The sequence below is a fragment of the Podarcis tiliguerta genome (assembly GCF_965153285.1).
Source record: "Podarcis tiliguerta genome assembly, chromosome: 11".
Taxonomy (NCBI): Eukaryota; Metazoa; Chordata; class Lepidosauria; order Squamata; family Lacertidae; genus Podarcis; species Podarcis tiliguerta.
Genome location: NC_139544.1, coordinates 36,980,278 through 36,999,923, shown reverse-complemented (window position 1 = coordinate 36,999,923; position 19,646 = coordinate 36,980,278). Strand labels below are relative to the sequence as shown.

At 40.0% G+C, this 19,646-nt stretch overlaps 1 protein-coding gene across 4 annotated transcripts in view; it reads left to right on the top strand.

Annotated features, from left to right (window-relative positions):
- PIK3R1 (phosphoinositide-3-kinase regulatory subunit 1) overlaps positions 1-18,948 on the top strand; it is a 63,850-nt gene extending 44,902 nt beyond the window's left edge. For 3 of the 4 annotated variants that reach the window (XM_083403959.1, XM_083403960.1, XM_083403961.1), the window contains 9 exons: positions 6,963-7,065; positions 7,610-7,708; positions 7,823-8,003; positions 9,247-9,372; positions 10,966-11,108; positions 11,223-11,399; positions 11,505-11,573; positions 13,233-13,403; positions 14,520-18,948. In XM_083403959.1, the coding sequence (XP_083260085.1) occupies positions 6,963-7,065; positions 7,610-7,708; positions 7,823-8,003; positions 9,247-9,372; positions 10,966-11,108; positions 11,223-11,399; positions 11,505-11,573; positions 13,233-13,403; positions 14,520-14,709 (1,259 nt within the window). In that variant the 3' untranslated portion in view covers positions 14,710-18,948. Of the gene's footprint in view, positions 1-296; positions 3,302-6,962; positions 7,066-7,609; positions 7,709-7,822; positions 8,004-9,246; positions 9,373-10,965; positions 11,109-11,222; positions 11,400-11,504; positions 11,574-13,232; positions 13,404-14,519 lie in introns of those variants that run through there. The other variant, XM_083403962.1, reaches the window with a different exon arrangement.
- The last annotated feature ends 698 nt before the right edge of the window (positions 18,949-19,646 follow it).

Here is a 19,646-nt window from a genome sequence, read left to right as displayed (position 1 = left end):
CCTGTCTGTAAGCTAAGGATGGTAATCTGTCAACCATTTTTTCCTTGCTTAAAGCCATATGTCATCACAACGCAGAAGAGTATGGCTTACCATGGCTCCATGAATGTGCTGACTCCCAGTGAGGAGCCTGCACCCATTTTGCTCCTCCCTGTGCCTTTTTGGCTCCTGCAGGAAAGGTTTGGCTTAGGGTATGGTCCAAGCTCAGGGTCAAGGTTAACGTCACTCTCCTGAAACCATGACCTGTAACCATAGGGCAGACCTTGGTACTGCACTGACATAATGTTGGAAAGAACCTTTCGCTGGGGGATTTTGTATACTGTGGACATTGTAAGGTGTTCTTTGGTGACTGATGACCAAATAAGCAAACTTTTGGCACATACTTTTCTTTAAAGCAGATTTAAGGTGTTGTCTGAAAAAACTGAGTGCAGTAGAGGCTGTCTCGGGAACAGAATGTGAAGTCAAACAGATGTGATTTGGGTGTGCGAGCATAATTTTAAAAAGCAATAGTCGGTTGAAAATGGATACCCAGAAACAAATGGATGTATTGGTACTGGGTATGAAAACTGTGAACTGTAAGGGAGACACAAAGATCTAAATAGAGACTGTTATTTGTGGCGCAGCATCCCTTTTGCTTATATTTATTTTTGATTCAGATTTGTCATGACCAATGGCTAGCACAGTAAAGTTATTTGGATTGGATTGGATCTGGTATGAAAACTGTTTCCTGCTTTAGAGAGCTGTTGTAGGGAATTGTGAAAAAAATGCATGTGAAACCTGATGGCAGCTTTGGTCATTGAATTGACATGGTTGGTTGACCCTTTTTAGAAAACTGGATTATGAAAACTCGGTTCTATCTTGGAATAGACACCACACCAAGTGTCAAAGGATTCTTCCAAGATGGTACCTACTGAATCGTATCCATGCATACTCCCCCTGCTCAAACCTTGTTGTTGTTGTTGCTTTGTGGGGAGAGGGGAGCATCATGGCTTCAGGGGAAGAAAAGGAAGGAAGAGTCTCATTTCAGGAAAGGAAATTCACCTGCACTGTGCTGTATTTCACCCTATGTTTTTATTAAGGAATATTTTAAGTACATTATCAATTGATATCACTGTAAACTGTGCATTTATAGATTTCAGTATAATCCTTTATCACAACTCACCTGTGCTTAGGGAAAATTATTGAGTCTAAGTGATTTGGTTTTAAAAACATAATTTTAACTCTATCCCCCTGCTCTTGGCATCCCTGTCACTTTAAGCCAGTCTACATTCTGATGTTTGTCCAGCAGAGGGCTCCCCTTCTAAGCTAATAATAAGCAAGGCTCACATAATTTTAAACGAATAAAATACCTTGCTGAATTGTGATTCCCATACTTTGTCAGTGCTTCTTATTTTGTATGTGTTGGGGGGGGGGGGATACAGACACCAGTGATTTCCTTAGTGTAAGCCAACTAAGTAACACAGACAAATATTGCAGTTGGAAGTTGGGTTTGTATTCAACCTCTGCTTTTAGATGCTTTGTGAATCCAGTCTTTCAAGCACCATGAAACAAGTAACCAAATTATGCAAGATGTGGTAAAATTCTGGTTTTTATGGAAGAGAATAAATCAAATTGCAGACACAAGGCACAATCCTGCCCCTCTCTTTTGCTTTCTGCATGCAGCCTTGCACACGCATGAATGGATTAGCTCCACACACTGAGTTCTGTGTTTTTGGTGCCATCTATAGGGGAAGAACTAAATCAAGCCCAAATTAAATATCAGATACTCCTATAAGTTTATAGAAACGCATGGGGGGGGGGGGCAGTGACTCTGAATACCATTCCTGTATTCCAAGTCAGAGTAGATGGGAATGGACTTTTCTACAATCGTTGAAACAATATCATAAAATGGAGTCAACAGGTTTCTGTAATTAATAGCAGTTTCTGTAATTAAACGTGAACAGTTTAAGCAGATTGCTGCTATAGTACTCAAATTACATTAAAGTGGAAAACATAAATATTTGTCTCCCTCCCCCCCCCAATTAATTTTCTGTTCCCCATTAAATGAACCAGAAGCTTATTTCCTTTGTGGTTGTATAACATTTTTATTTTTGTAGTCAAAGGCAAGGAGATGTGAAGCTCATAAGAAAGTAAAATCTCCCAAAATATGTTTCTGCCCAAATTCAGGACTTTTAATGCAGTTTGATCCCAGGCCAACAAAGATTGAGAATACCAGTTGGTACCCGAGATGCCAAAAGTTGCCAAAGTATACGTAGAAGTTATTATGGTCAGTTGACTAATAAATCCTGATTTGATTGATTGAGTGATTGATTGATTGATATAAGCAGGCAATGCAAGCAAACAGAGGGGCTGAGTTTCAAGTTTAAACCCATGTAACTTGAAAGCTCTGTGGCTGTCAATGTACCCAGGTTGAAGCTAGCGGGCATTCAGGGAGGGACTGAGGACTTGATATTAATTTGACTCAGCAGTGTGGGGCTTCATTTTATGGGTCTTCAAACACCACCTGTCGTTGTGGTCCGGTGAAAGTGTGTGGAAGGTGATGCAGTGAATGCTAACAAGCTTCTTCTGCGCTTGTGGGCTCTCAGAGGCGCAGAACTTTACAAGGAAGGCTTTCATTCTGTTTCTCTCCCCCCCCTCCCCTCCCCAGCTCAGCCACTTCCTGTGTTTGGCTGCTCATAATGCTTTTCTTGACAGTCCTGTACTTCACTTCTGCATGCAGCAGCCAGCTACAGAGACTATTTTAAGGCCACTTACAATGGTCTTCTCATTTACTTGGCTAAAATGAGACTGGGTTAGTCTTGCATTGGCCACTTGTTAGCCGATGACAACTCTGACTTTGACTCTGCCTACCCTCCCCCCCCACCCGCCTGAAATCTCTTGCTCAGCAAATATTTGAACCTGCCCAAGTTAATCATGAAACTGAGATCTTTATCTCAGAGAGACGTGCAAGCTGCAGAGGACTTTTTTTTTTTAACTACTAAAATCAGTGATGAAATAGAGGTGAGCAGATAGTCTGAGAGAGCCGCAAGAAGTCAATTCTTTCTAAAGCGTAAGAGGACTTGGAGTTTTTATTTATTTATTATTATTATTTTGCACGTTGCTGCTTTTTCTTCTGGAATTAAGGAGCTAGAAGACACTTTTGGAGACACTTGATTCTTGTTGCCTTCGGTTCCAAGGATAGTTTATTTTCTTGAAATTTATTGGTACATGTAAATTCTGTGGAGCTGGGTAGAGGCCATCTACAATCTGGCAATTTCAGGTTGTCAAATGCAAGGGTGACCAAGTGCCATGCACAGTATACAAAGTAAGTGACTCACTCTCATTCTCTCTCTTGCTCTCTCTCTCTCTCTCTGTGTGTGTGTATATATATATATATACATACAATCTTTAAATGAAATGCATGTGATCATATATATTATGTGTGCGTATGCATATATATAAATGCATGCATATATGCATTGTATATGCATACTTTTACTGTATATGATCATTAGACTAATCAGCAAGCTTTCATAGTTAAAATGTGATTTGAGCGAAACTTGACACCTGTTCAGTTATCTGCTGGAACAGTGGAAAATCACCTGTCTGTCAGTGTCCTGCCTGTTCTGGTTTTCCACATCGTGTCACAGCAAGCTAGACTAGTTTGGGTCAAGCAGTAACCTGATCATATAAGTGTGGCTGTTCCGGAGTTTAGCCAGTAGTAAAACTTTTGGTGAGGGAGTGTACTTATTCTTCCCACTTTTGCTGTTAAAAGCGACTTGAGGGGGGGAAACAAATAGAAATGACAGCGACTGCCTCGTTGGGCTACGGGAGCTAGCTGTGTGTGCTCTTTCGTCTTTCAGAACCTAATTTAAGAAATGTACCTTGGCAACAGAGCTGTTTGGATAGCAGGTGGGCTAAACCCTCAAGTTCAATGTTTGGACTTGTGTCTGGGACTGTCTGAAGTGTCCTGTTACATGAGGCAAATGGAAGGAATCTCTGGAGCATGTCCACCTAAAGGGTTGTAGAGGAGGGGGAGGCTACTGTGGGATGGGTTTAAGCATGGCTGTTGCAGGGCAACGAGTGTGTGCATGTTTTTGCTGCTGTTGGTGCTGCAGCCATGTCCTTACATGCTAGTACTTGTCTTGAAGGATAAAAATGGTCAAGAGTTCATTTGTATGTGCAGTGCTTAGAAGATGTGAGTTGGCTTTCATTCGTGGTGTTCTGCAATGCACATCACCTAGAGTTCCGGTATAAGAATTGGTAAGGCAACAGTAGTACTAATGAGTTAAATATTTTCCACGTCTGGCTTTCTGTGGTGATAAATGTATAAAATATTAGAATCTGTCTGCTTGGTGACTTCTTTAAGGATTTTTTTCCCCTGATGCTGAGTAAGAAATCACCTTTTTAAGAAATAATAGGTCACTTTAGCTGTGAGGGAGCCTGGAGGAAGAGACCTGAGAAAATATCCAGTCTAAAGCAGAGAAGGCTGACCAAGAATTTTTGCTCTTCAGGAATTGCCAAAATGGCAAATGCCCTGATGACAGGAGGTCAAAAGAAGCAGTATGAACTAGGCATACTGATATATTCTGTTGTATTTTGCTAAGCATTTAACGATGGTGGGCTTGATTTAATTAACAGGAAGTTGTTTGGTTTTGCTCATAGCAGTGTAAACTTCTACCGTTGTTTACCTTTTTTTTAAAAAAAAGACTGATTGGAACTCAAAACAGCAAAGATAGATTCTGAGTTTCTACGTTTTGTGAAGAATTAGACAATTGCATTTGCCAGCTTTCCTGAAAAAGGGCATTTCTTGAAGGTGGCATGTTATTAGTACAGGACCTTGTGTTTTAAAGAAGCGGTTGGTACCCAGACTTGTGCAAAATGGGCACTTGATAATATATCTGGAGCTTCCGAACTTTCCTCTTGTCAGGCTTTTATTTAAAAAGCGCACCCGTAGTAGAGTCAAAATGTGCATGGAAGGATTGCAGTCAGTCGTAAACCCTGCTAGAGAACAGAAAGCTGGGACAGAGATGTGATCTCTCTGTGCACCAAGAAATCTACTGTATTGAAGGAAAAACGCTTCCTGCTGCTGCTATCAGCCTTTTGTCAACCTGCCAGCAGTGGAATGTACCAAGCAGCCGACAGAAAAGATTAAAGGGGGGGTGGGGGTGGAATCAGTGTAAACTGAGAACATGTTCAGTCGTCTTTATAAATACAATCAGGTGCCGATCACAATTCTGTGAAGTGTCTATTCTTTCTGAAATGACAATTGTTATAAAGATTAACAAGGAATAAGAGTGGGGGGGAGGAATGAAACAGGAGTGGTCCAGTGACATTATTTTTGACATGATTGGCTGGGGATTATGATGTAATAGGTTACAGTGCAGCCCCTTATAGGTTTTAAAATGAATTCCAAGACACCATTACAAAGAGATCCGGACTGTTTCCTTCTAAGTGAGCTTACTCGCTGAAACTCGTACAAATGTACAACACTGTCTGGAACATGGAAGAACTGGACATAGACTATCCTAGGACAGATATAAATTGTGGCACGGATTTGATGTTTTACATAGAAATGGACCCACCAGGTAACGTTGCAGCATTATTGTCGGAGGCTGGCATATTCTGGATGCCACAAAAGCTGCTCTCAGAGCAGAACTGGGATTTGGGGGTTAACTTGCGGCTGTTAAGTTGCTGAATTAAATTATCTTTAGTGCATGGGGGGAAAAGAAGACAGCAAGGGTTATTGTTCAGAATTCTCTTTGGCTTGCTTAATGAAACTGTAATTGTCAGGTGATTTCTGTTTTTAGTTTTTTCCTCTCACCTGTAGGTCTGTTTGTTATACTGTACAGTAAAAATAGCCCTGCTTTGTGTGTCTTGATGTCAGGCAGAAAATGCTGTAAAAAGCTGCTTTTTTTCTCAAAACAATGACGGCGTTTTAAATTATTGGGCACTGTTATTAAATGTTAGGTGTCACCATTTCTACTTTCATTTAGCACAGGATAGGCAGATCAATGGGCTGCATTAAACCTTTGAAAATACAGCATTCATTTTGATGTGCATCTTTCCCACATGCATTGTTGTAGATAAATGAGATTGGAGTTTCCGTTAACGTAAATAACTTGATTTAATTTTTATTTAGTCCTGATTCCCCACCCCCACCCCCATTTTTAGCTGGTAAGCCAGAAATCCTGCAGTATCTTCTCTGGCACCCACTGGTGTCTGCATGCAGGTTTGACATTGAGAAACAGGACTGTGGGTTTTTGAAAAATCAGTATTGCCGTTTGGAGCAGTTTTATCCTATAGAATGCTAAGATTAGAACCAGGGATATTTGGGTCACAGATGGACTCCTTAAAGTGTATTTTGGCAGGATCAGAGAAACCCAATTCTTTCCCTATAGCAGTGCTGTGTAATTTTCCAGTTGTTATTAGCCACAGCGTTGTCGATTCTAGAAAGCAATGTAATTCCTCTTGGATGATTAAATCAGTATGTGTCTGTAAGCGTGTGTGTGGAGTGTAGCATAATTTTAATACATCGAATGATAGAAAGATGCGAATACCAGGGATGGGAAATGAGGTGCAAAACTTCAGTTTATATCTTTCCAAGTCCCAAATTGCAATTTGTGCTACGATGGGAGTGGGGGGAGGAGCTCTCCTTGGCTGAGAGCACAGGACTTTTAGGTAACCAAGGCTGCAATCATATGCACACTTATCTAGAGGAAACCATGTTGAATGCAGTGGGGCTTACATTGAAGCAGATCCATAGGATTGTGTTGAAATTATAAATGCTTACTAGAGGAATTAAGCTTGCTTCCTGGCAGGAGAGGGAGAAGTTTCAAAAGCAGTGCTGATTAAAAACAAATAAATCAGAGCTGAAATAATTTTCTTCTTCTCAATGGATTTAAGTTGATTGTCATTTTAGAACGTAACCTACCTGTACACAGCAGGCAGTATAAATATATATGTATTATTGTTTTCATTTGCAGCACTGCCTCCCAAACCTCCAAAGCCTAATACTGTAGCAAATAACGGTATGAACAACAACATGTCTCTGCAAGATGCTGAATGGTACTGGGGAGATATCTCAAGGTAAGGGCAACCTTTTATCTTGCTAATTATATATGCACATTTTTAGCACATTCTCTATTTGATAGGAAATGTTTAAAACATTGAAGCACAGCTTTTGTTGGCAGTGCTTTTAAAGAGTTAAAAAGCATATATTTGCAAACCAGAAGTACAAAACATGCCAGAGCTATATTCTGTTAAACATTTCTCTGTTGGTTACTTACAACAGGAAACAACTGTTTTGCAAACGTATCAAGAGCACCAACGTTTGTTTTTACATCTAAAGCTCTCTGAAATTCATACCAAAGAATAGGAATACAATTGCTAGCAGTTCACATTTTTGTACATACAGGAGAAAGTAGTCTATTACTGAGCTCTCTTGCTATAAACTTCTTGGAACAAGTGGGAAGTCAGTTCATAGAATAACAGAACTTGGCAGGTTTTCATATGAAAACTTCCTCATACTTTGACTGTGCTGAATAAAAAAGAAAAAGGGAGAAAATACGTTAGTAGTGAAAGGCTAGTATTTTTAGAAGCTAAACCAGATGTTGCTTCGGTCCCATCACAGGGAAGAGGTGAATGAGAAGCTTCGTGATACAGCTGATGGCACCTTCTTGGTACGAGATGCCTCCACCAAAATGCATGGGGACTATACGCTTACACTAAGGTAAATATTGTTGCATCATCATATTATTTACTGAAGTGCATTTTACATGGCTGGATTTAAGAAACATTTTCCTCATGAAGATGACTGACTTTCCCCATTAAATTTTATTTACAGGAAGGGAGGAAATAATAAATTAATCAAAATATTTCACCGAGATGGGAAATACGGCTTTTCGGATCCATTAACGTTCAATTCCGTTGTTGAGCTAATAAACCACTACCGGAACGAGTCTTTAGCCCAGTATAATCCAAAGCTGGATGTTAAATTGCTTTACCCGGTATCCAAGTATCAACAGGTAAAAAAAAAAGATTTTCATCTCCTCTTCTGCTTAAGTACAAAAATATTGTAAGATTGTCTTCTAACAAAATGAATGTATCTGTGAAGGATAGGAATTGGGGTGGGGATGGGGGCATGGTTACTGTTTAACGTAACATTTAAGTGCTCACTGACCCTAACCCATGTTAACCTCATCAGATTCAAGAGTAGGTTTTTGCCTACAAGGAAAAGCTCATGCCCACTAAATCTGTTTGTCTAAGTTGCCATGGGGTGTTTTGCTAGTACAGACTAACACGGCTCCTCTTCTGGAATGTGCACTGTTATCTAAATAACTATCTCATTTATAAGTGGATCTGCAAGTCTTGGGTGTGCATCTGGATGCAGTGGTAGGCTGGAAATGACCAAGACTGAGACTGGATCCTGGAAAGATAGGAACCCTGTGGGTGGTCATTCCCGGGTCTGGGAAAATGGCCATTGGCCTGTTCTGAATGGGGTCACACACCCTTTGAAGGAGCAAGTTCATGGTCTGGGGCTACACAGTGATACAACCTTGTCATTAGATGCTCAAATGGTATCAGTGGCTACACGTGGCTTCTACCAGCTGTGAATGTTACTGGGCAGGTACAATCTGGCCACAGCAGTCCATGTACTAGTAACCTCAATGAGTGCTGCAATGCACTAGATGTGGGTTGCTCTTGAGTTTGGTCCAGAAGTTCTAATAATGGTGCAGAATACTGCTGTTGCTACAGTGTTGCCATCTGCTGTTGTTTTTGTATATATTTTTACTTATTTTTTGTTTTCTGTACACAGCTTTTGGTATTTTTGTAATGTGAGTGGTTTATAAATCTATTAAAACGAAAAGTTGCTGATTTGAATAGTGGTGCACATTTCAGGAGCTCCGTAAGTGGCATAAGCAAAGGAAACATCTTGGACTAATAGGCTAATCACGACACGAGCTTTTTCTTGTAAGCAAGAAGAACGAGCCGTTGCATTTAATAAACACATAAGCTCATTCCACAATAAAATGCATGGGTTATACATCTGTTTTCGGTGGCAGCATTGTAAGCAATGCATTCTGTCATGTGCAGAATCCATGGACGTTCATTCAGTCAAAATTTCTTGGCTGATTACTGGTGATGAGGGGGGGCTGCTGCATTATACATGCTTGCCTCTAGACCCAACCCATTGCATTGTGCGAAACATGAATATTTAAGAAGCCTGGTCTTCATTGGACATGTATCTCCATGTGCTTGTCTTTCCAGGATCAAGTGGTTAAAGAGGATAGCATTGAAGCAGTTGGGAAGAAATTGCATGAATATAATATCCAATTCCAAGAGAAGAACAGAGAGTATGACAGACTCTATGAAGACTACACAAGAACATCTCAGGTGAGTAGTGTGGAATGTCTACCATGAACTCAGTCTATAAAGCACTCTGCCACAGCGGGGCCTTCAGTAGGAACTATAACAGGAGCATTCTGAGATTAAATCTAAGATGACCTTTGAGTATATGTTTTGAAAGGACGAAAAGTGTATGGTTTGAATAGTGGAGCAGCTTGCCGTTGTTTCACTCCTCATTTGCTTGGCCACTGCGCTTCTTGTCTGGTCACATCCAGGGGCACTAGCACACTATTAATTAATAAATTTTACAGTAAAGATTATATGCTGTTTGAATAAGACAGCTGGGCCCAGCAGGAAAGTTGACACTATCTATACAGAGACTAGATTTTACTAGTGTGAGTAAACCGCTCTGTTGATATGGGAGGAATCTTCTACTTCTTAAAGATTTGGATATGCCTTTTAAAAAAATATTATTTCTGGGTTATAGTAACACTATAGTTTTGTGTTTTATCTCTGCACACACAACTCACTTGTAATTTTACTATACCTGGTTTCGGACTTATGCTTATATTCGTGATAATAATGACTTCCCCAGCAAGAAATATGTTTTAAATAATGATGCTCTATTTCTTATCAGAATAACATAGTTGCACAGGTATATGAACACAGTACTGTTAGTACTCTTGAAGGACTTCAACTTAGCCACTGGAGTCAGGAACAGTGTCTAGACTGGACTTAATGCTTTATGGTACTGTCACTAGTAAACTATTGGTTTTAGCGTTTATTATAGCCAAAATAAAACCAGGAAAGCTAACCAATTGCTCAGACGAACTCAATATTAGAGTAAAGTGTTCCTACAATTGAAAATAGTGGTGATGCTGAGTATATATTGGGCTGGATCCAGCCTGGAAGTTGAACTAAGTTCCTATTGAAATCAGCAGACCTACAGTTAGGAACGAAACACAACTAACTTAGTACACATCCAGCCCATAGTATATAGATATATAAATGTCTTTATTACCTTTGCTGTAAACCTACAAAAATGCAGTGAACAAATGATGGGTTTGATAGAACTACTTTAGATGTGCCCTGCAGAAGTTTTGACCTTTTTTCTTTGAACACCTGCTTTTGAATGCCCCTGCAGCTTAGTTTGCCATGGGTGGTGGTGGTAGTGGGTTGAGGGGCAAGGCTGCTGTTCAAAAACGCACACCAGCCCATTGCACCCTTGGGCACATAGAACTAGTTGCTTGGCTCCTTGGATCTCAGCCAAGGCAGGGTGGTAGCTCATTAGTAGAGCACATACATCCTTTGCATGCAGCAGGTCCTAGGTTTACTCGCTAGCATCCTCAGGTAAGGCTGGAAAAGACTCCTCTATGAAATTGTGGAGATCCACTGCCAGTTAGAGCAGACAGTACACAGCTTGCTGGACCACTGGTCTGATTTCAATACACGGCAACTTCCTGTGTTCTCCAATCAAAGTTGATTTTTCAGGCATCAGAAGGAAAGACATGCAGGCAACCACCCTTGCTACTTTACTGGCATTAAAAAAAATACCCAATCACAAATGTGTTTCAGGTATAGAACACCCAGCCCCTTTCTGAGTTTTGCAGAAACTGAATTTGCAGCTTTTCTCCCCTCTAGGAAATTCAAATGAAAAGAACTGCTATTGAAGCATTTAATGAAACCATAAAAATATTTGAAGAGCAGTGCCAAACACAGGAAAGATACAGCAAAGAATATATTGAAAAGTTCAAACGGGAAGGAAATGAGAAAGAAATACAAAGGTTGGTAGCAGTGTCTTAAGATTTTTATATTTAAAGTGCTCTAAAGAAACTGCAAGCCTGAGCAGTGCGTTAAGAATCTATCTAGAACCTAACATGCCTAATTTTCCCCTCCAGAATAATGCACAACTATGAAAAGCTGAAATCTCGAATCAGTGAAATTGTGGACAGTCGGCATAGACTGGAAGAAGATTTGAAGAAGCAAGCTGCTGAATACAGGGAGATAGACAAACGCATGAACAGCATTAAACCAGACCTTATACAGCTCAGAAAGACCAGAGATCAGTACTTGATGTAAGTGCCTATGAGTTGCCAGATTTTTAAGTGTACTACTTCAATTTGAGTCCATTTTTAATGCATATTTCCATCACTAACTATGCCTTCAAATTTACTTTTCAGGTGGCTGACTCAGAAGGGAGTTCGGCAAAAGAAACTGAATGAATGGCTTGGCAATGAAAATACAGAAGAGTAAGAATCCATAGTCTTTTTGAGCACTTGTATTACACCAGTTAAATTATGACTCTATACATTTTCATTGATGGAATATGAATCTTGTAGTGTAGGGACTGTGATACTTGGTCTCTTCAAGAAGGCTAGCTTGGGCATCAATTTTACTTTTTGGGCTAGTGGAGAGCTAAGAGTTGAATCCTTAGCAATTTCATATTTTGTAAAAGAGGCTAAGGCGTCTGATTCTCCCACAGCCTTGATACTACAAGGTGGTTATCCTTTTCTCCATCTTAATCCTAGGGAAGTAGAGGAGATAGTCAACCTTTCATCTAGTTTTCTATCTACACAGAGGTCTGTGGCACCTCCTGTTCTTTTCAATAAAGAGAAGCTCTTAGTTTACTATGACAATTGCAACCACATTATATTACTATTACTATTGAACCCACAATAGTGATTTTGCAGCAGCTGCTGAAGCCTTAGATGTTTGGAGCAAGTAAATGTGAAGGCAACAGGGTTTCAACAAACTTTGGGTGCTAGCTCTTTTGGAAAGGTATTTGCTATGCTGCTGCTGAGCATTCCAGAATGTGTTTTCAGTAAACCAGCAAAACAAGGCAGATTCTAAATTCATAGAGGAATGCTTTTAAATAACACCAAGGTGAGATTGGGGGAGAAGCAGTGGGGGGGGGGGTTTACTCCCTGTTAGCGGGAACACTCTGCATTAATCTAGGGCTTGTTCCGCTTTATTTATAAGACACATTAAGACACATTTGTGATTATGGATCACAATCTGTGTTTTGGGTGAATGCATAGTCTTGTTTGAAAACTAGAGCCATCTTAGCAGACCCAAAGCTGGCTCATGTTGAACTGTTTTGTGCTGACAGCAGGGCAGCACCATTAGTGATGGCAGTACTTGAGAACTTCTCAGTCATGTTGGCTTAGGTCCAGGCTCCATTCTCACTGGTGGGGGAAGGGAGATGGCTTACCTGTTCACTCCACCTTCCGCCACTCTGCCTCCTTGGCATTGCTCACATTGATCTAGACAGTTGGAAGGAGACTTTCCACCTATGGAAGGCAGTCTGAATCCAACCTGTTAAAAAATAATAATAACTGGGTTGTTAACATAATGTGAAGCTGACAAGAATCCTATTGATCTCATTTTGTTGCCACATGGCAAAAGTTGCAGGCAGCAATTTGTACATCCTGTAGACTCAGGAAAACAATTCTGTAGTTTGTGTATTACAATATTTGGAAGACAGTCATGATGATTAGGAAATTATTTTCTTCTCATCAAAGCCTGAATCATGCCCTCATGTACCTCTTGTTACGTCAGACTCTGGTTGCGTTTTTTCAGGATACGAACGCAGCAAACCCAGAAGTGTATACTTCCGGGTTTCGCTGCATGTGCATAAGCGCTCTGTGCATCTCGCCCATGTGTAGAAGTGCTCTATCACGCCACACACATGTGCAGAAGCAGCGCTCTAGTTGCAGACTGTTCGGGGTGCGAACGGCAACTCAGAACGGATCAAGTCCGTAACTAGAGGTACCACTGTATTTGAGAATGCTGATGGGGCCAACGTTTGAAGTCCTGAATTAAATAATCTGGGTGGAAGTGTAATAAATATATTAAAAGTTAATTTCATCTGGTTCTTAACTATTACATGTTGCTTCTCCTCCCAATAGGCAATATTCTATGGTGGAAGATGATGAGGATTTGCCTCATCATGATGAGCGAACATGGAATGTAGGAAATATCAACAGAGGCCAAGCAGAAAATTTGCTGCGTGGGAAAAGGGATGGCACATTCCTTATTCGGGAAAGTAGCAAGCCGGGTTGCTCTGCGTGCTCCGTTGTGTATGTATCCAAATGTTTTACCCTACTTCTAAAGCAGTGGGACATGTAACATCCTCAATTCCATTAAAAATTATCCATCTTGCAACATTGGGCGGAATTCAGCATCACACTCTTACAATTGTTCTGTCAGCAAAAGCATTGACTTCTTGCCAGAGGGAACAAACTCTCCTACCCCTGTGGGCTTTCGGGGGGATCTCCCAACCTCTCCAGAGCCAATTGGGCAGGAGGAAGGAGAGAAGGGGAACCCTCGCTGTTCTAGCGGGACTCGCATTTGAATCTGACTAATAATGTTTGAGGTATCTGGGATAGCTCAATTGGTAGAGCACAAGACTCTTACTCTCAGGGTTGTAGGTTTGAGCCCCTTGTTGGGAAAACAGTTCTGGAACCTCATGATCCCTTCCAATTCTATGAGGATATTGTCCTGAATCTTAACATTTTAATATTATCAGTTACCAGCATTTGTGGGTCATTTGTACGCACCTATGTGCTCTCCTCCCTGTCTAATCTCTCTTAGTTATATGCTTATCTGCTCTGCTGGTGGGGAAGACCCCAACAGCCAGTGTAATTTGCTTGGCCGTGCTCCCCTCACAATCCCATACTTGTTTCCTTGAGTAGCCATGTTTTTTAAATGCTCACTCTGCCAACCCAATATGTTCTGCACTTTTAGGCCTAACTTCACTTCTGAGTGAAGGCTGGTTGTTGACATAAAGGTGTCCAATTAATGACTTGAACATGAATTAAAGTAAAAATGTTCAAACTTTATTCAGTGATACGAAATGTTTTTGAACAATAGTGTCATCCTATACATGTTTACTTTGAGGTAAGCTCCGTTGAATTCAGTGGGACTCCCAGGGGTGTATGTATAGGATTGCAGCCAAAGTTCAAGAAATATTCTGAGAGATGTTGAAATTATTTCAGAGAAACAGGGAACTTTAGGTTATCCGTATGTGGAGCCACAAAATCAAAAAAATTATTAGTTAAAGGCGAGTGGAGCAGTGGGAGTAATTTTAGGTTATATAGTAATAATGGAACAAAGGGTTTTTTTATTTTCTCATTTTAAGGATAACTTAAAATAAGAAGGATGTACCTAAAAAAAATCTTTCTCTCTTCTTTTAGTGTGGATGGTGAAGTGAAGCATTGTGTTATCAACGAAACGCCTACTGGGTTTGGATTTGCAGAGCCATATAACTTGTACAACTCGCTGAAAGAACTGGTGCTACATTATCAACACACATCGCTAGTGCAACACAATGACTCTCTCAATGTCACACTAGCCTATCCAGTATATGCACAGCAGAGGCGATGAAGATGTTAATAATACTCTGGGGTTTGTCTCTTTCTATTAAAACACCCACAAAGATCATTCAACAATCTTGAGGCCTCTGGGTAGAGAATGCTCTTGAGTTGGAGCTAAAGTGTCAAAGCCATCTGTCTTCAGATGGGACTGAAGCTTTCTTCGCAACCGCAGTGGGAGAGAATGCAGTTTTAAGAGCTGCGAACACACATTTCTAATCTAAAGTGCTTTCTTTTTTAGAGGAAAAAAAAAACTAAGCAGAAGGCAAAACACATCAAAAGAGAAGTGCTATACCTGTCTCCCTGCAGGGACATAGAGGCCTTTAACCATGGTGCTTGCTGACCACCTCGTCGAAGCTTTAAGAGCTCAAATGTTGGAACTCTGAAGACTCCAAAGTGCAGCAGGGGCTGTGTAAAGTGGCATCAGAATTTCTCCGTTGCGACTTGGGTGATGTGGTTGCGCACAGAGGATACGGATTGCCAGTTTTGTGGATTGCTGGTTTTCTGGCGAATGATATGTAGCAGAGCGGCACTTTCACGTTTTAAGGGACACTTTAGAAGACACTTTAAAACAGACGTGGGTAACATAAGTGCCAGGAAGTGTTTTTGTTTAGACATTTAAATTCCTGTTTTAAGAAGATATTTAAGACTGAATAAAACTGGACTTTTATGGCATACAGTATATATAATATGTACATAGTTCCGGATGACTAAATATCTTAGATGGATACTGTCAATACCAAACTCATTCTGTTCACTATTTGTTTCACCGAAAGCTAAATCCTTACACTGCTATGCAATACTTCATTTTCTATAGGCTGTATTTGTTCAAGTGTAACTAGAGGATAAGCTTTTTTCTTTTTGTCATCTCAAAATGTTCCCTTAATACATATTTTGGTGTTATTTTTCAGTTCGTTCATTATTTCCTCGGCCATTTTTTTAAAAGTAATGTGCAGGATGTCAGTAAAAGGTGGTTTCAGAATTAAAACTATGAACTATTTTAACAGGGTCCCCCCCCCCCTCACTTTGTATAGAGAATTGGGCTTCTAGCTCAAGGTTAAAATTCAAGATTTCCTTCTTGACTAAATATTTTGTTGGGCAGTGCCTGATAAGCTTCAAAGCTGCTTTATTCAATAAAAGAATATATGAACATTGCAAAGTATCACTGAGTCCAACAATATTGTTTGAAAAATACCTACAGATTATGGAATCCCAATATTTTTTATTGGGAGAGTTTTAGATTTCTGTGCTGGTTCTGTTTGTATTTGAATGAAGACAAATGTCCATCTTGTTTTGAATGCTGCAGAAAAACAGTCAGAAAACATTGGCTACTAGGGTAGTTAAATCAAGTTTAATCCAGTTGATTGACATGTGAAATTTTGACCAACAATTCTAGACACTTCATCAAGATATTTTCCATATCGTATGGAAAAATTGTTTTTGGTGGGTGGTTTTTCAACCGTGTGTGCATTTGGCTTCCATATTTCATATTTTTGTGAATAACAGAGTTTAATAAGGATAATTTTAGGAAGCCCCGGTTCTGCGACACATATTTCCCACAATTAATCTTTTATTACTTTCATATCTCTATGGAGTAAAACAAAAAACAAATATAGTCATCTGAAAAGGCAAACAAATCAGGTACCAATGGATTAAAAGTAATGAAAGAAACATAAAACCTCATTGTTCTAGTATCTAACCAAATTCTGCATTTCTTGAGCAAAACTTTAAAAATCATAGTTGCATTTTCTATTTTACAGATTAGTGTTAAGGAACTCTGGAAGTCTTTTTTTGTTTTTTGTTTTAGTGAATAAGAGAAAAGAAAATAGATATTGTGGAACTTTTTATGGTTTTGACCCATTAGGTAATCAGTGCTTTTTAAAACAAAGCACTACGGACTCCTTGCAGATATATATTTCTTGTTTGGTAACACTATGAATAAATTAACTTTGTTCCCTCAGTCCTTATTTTTTTTTCTTCTAGTATCTTTATATTTGATGCTGTGAGGAGTTTGTTTATCACTCATTGGCTTTGCTTTTCTGAGGAATGCAGTGTGTTTCAGAAAACTTCAGGGTTCGGTTCAAACCCCTTTTAAAGCCAGCTGGGGCTTTGCCAACCTTGAAGAAGGCTTTGGCGGGAGTTTGGGCTGCCCCTGCAAGCTTAAATCCGCTTTCACTGGAGTAGTCTCATGAGAGTCAATGGAATTACTCTCACGTTTACTCAGGTGGAAGTGGGCTGAGAGTCACATTTCATCTCAAGGAGCATTGATCAACAAGAACTATACCAATTTTAATCAGTTCCTTTATTCTTCTCCACTCAACAGTAGCAGGGAGGAAACACAGGCATTTTGCTCCAGTGATAGTTCTTGGAGGGCAAATTACGACTGGTCACTGAATAGCAAGTAGTTTGCTATTGTAATAGGACCCGAATGCACTTTGACAGAGATAGTTGTGCATCTGTAGGTTGGCTGCACCTGACGTATTGTCAAACGGAGAGGTGGCGCTGCGAGTTCTGATCACCTGTTTAGAGAAGGCTAAGTGTAGGTCCATGGGGGCAAAGAAAGGTGATGCCTGGATTTAGTCCTCACACCACCCAAACTAGCCACCCCATTGATCGCCACTGCTCAGTTTGACAGTATTTGCTGTGCACAGTTGCCAATCTTGTTTTGGGAAACCACATGTGCAGCTTTCGGAGCTGGATACAGTGTCTCAGCCTTGGAAGCTGCATAGCAATAGCCTCTTTAGTTTGTGGTCCCCAAGCTAGCAGTGGATGCACATGCAAAACTCTGCCTCTGTTCATTGCCTCTCCCTCTCTGGTTTAGGATGCAGAGAGACAGAACCAAACTCCCGAGCTACCAAGATAATTAAACTGGGTTTCTAGAATATGAACTGTCCTGTTTATATCCCGGTGCACCTAAAATGAATACAGCTACTACAGACAAAACAAGTTATGGATTCCTTAACTTGAGGCTTAGGTTTGTTGTCTCTGATGTTACGTGTGTGTGTGTGTGTGTGTGTGTGTACGGACCACATTCTCACCGCGGTTTTCAGCATGAAGTGAAACTTTACTCCCAAGTTTCCCATGTATTCAAACAACCTGGAAGGAGCAGGCTGGATGGTGTTCTGAGGTGTATTTTAATGTTCAGATTTTATCGTTTTGTGTGTCGTTGGCTGCCCTGGAGATTCTTTGTGCCATTTGGCAGAAGATGCATTGCAAATAAAATAGAGAAATGCTGTTAATTGGAAGTTTGTATAAAGGGGGAGTGCTTTCTTCTTGTTTTTTTTACAAGGAGGAAAAATTGAGTCCAGATCACTATTTCCTATTATAAAAGAGAAATGGAAGAAGTCTGCTGTATTCAATCATGGTACTTAACTGAGCATATTTCAACGTCTCTAACTTTTATTGAAAAAGGAACACACAACCTTCTCCACCCCACCTGCCCTTCAGACTAGGGAAGAGTGAATGATCTGGATGCACCTGATTTCAAATTCCAGCAACTTGTTTCAAAGACAGAGGGAGCTTGGAAAAGGTCATGTTTCTAGAATTTGTTTTAATGTGTCAAGCCAAATCTTATGTTTCAGTGTCAGCTGTTATGTAGAAAAAGTGGCTTTGTCATGTAATTAACAATGAGCTTTGATGCTTTGGGGAAAGGGGGGTCATTCTGATGTTTTTCATTGAGAAGAACATTGGTTAGTTTTAACACAGTGCTTTTGCTATGCATGGTATTTGTTTGGGAAAGTGATTCCTAAGGTGGCTTTTGTTCAGGATCGCTTTCAGAATGGGCAGTTCCAAGCAAAATGCCTCCCATGGGACATGGTTAAAAATGCAATATTCCATTTTTTTTAAAAAAAACATACACACAAAGAAACCCCACAGATCTTGTAAGATCTGCTTTTAAAATGAGCCAGATACAAAATTAGGAAAAGTTACATTACCATTTGTCCCTATGAGACTGCATTAGCTGCCCAACATGCTGCTATTTTTATTCTTGGTTTTTTCCCTCCTTAGGAAAAAAAAATAAGCTCTGTTCTGTTAAATGTCTTTAAAACATTAAAAATTTTGTTGTTTTTAATTTTTGTAAGGGAGGAAGAAGCTAAATGGATCACTTTGTACATTGCCTTTAAAAGGTAAATGCACCTCCTTAAAAGATGCTGGCTTTCTGAAATTGATGGAGCTGTGTCCTGTTTTTAAGTTGCTTTTTAAAAAATTGTACTAGATCTTCAGCCAGAATAAAGATTGTTTTGCAACTGCGCTTTATGTGTTGAATCCTCAATGAGGTCATTGTCGCATTGCTGACTCCCTTGTGTGCTTGGTTTCTGATGATCAGCTGGTAGTCTAAGGGATGGTAGCATATGATTTCTCCCCAAAGGACCCCAAGTATAAAGGGAAAAATAAATATTTCAACTTGGTACCCCAGTAGATTAGTAGTTCCTAGTGCATGAGATGGACATACTTTCCTTTCTATTAAGGATGGTAAGAGTATAATATGACCTTCCATGTGGTACAGGTAACTTGCAACCTACTCACATTTAACTTGTGTGCACTCAGCTTTATGCGATTGGCACAGAGAGAGAGAGAGAGCGCAGGGGAGAGTTCTGGGGAAAATGGTTTAGCAATCCCACCAGCAATTGAACCCAGTGTATTTTTACTATACATGTTTTTTACTTTTCGCACAGTCCCCAGAACATAACCCCCGCATAAGTTGAGTCGCCTGTATTATAATAAAATTTCATTCACACAAATGGCTTTTAGGATAAAACAGATTATTACTGTCCCCCCTAGACTTTAGGTGGCATCCAGGGTTGTGCTTCTCTTTTGAAACATGAAGGACTTCCAAAAGCAGATTATAATATAATAATAATAATAATAATAATATAATTTATTGTTTATACCCCTCTCATCTGGCTGGGTTTCCCCAGCCACTCTGGACGGCTTCCAACAGAATATTAA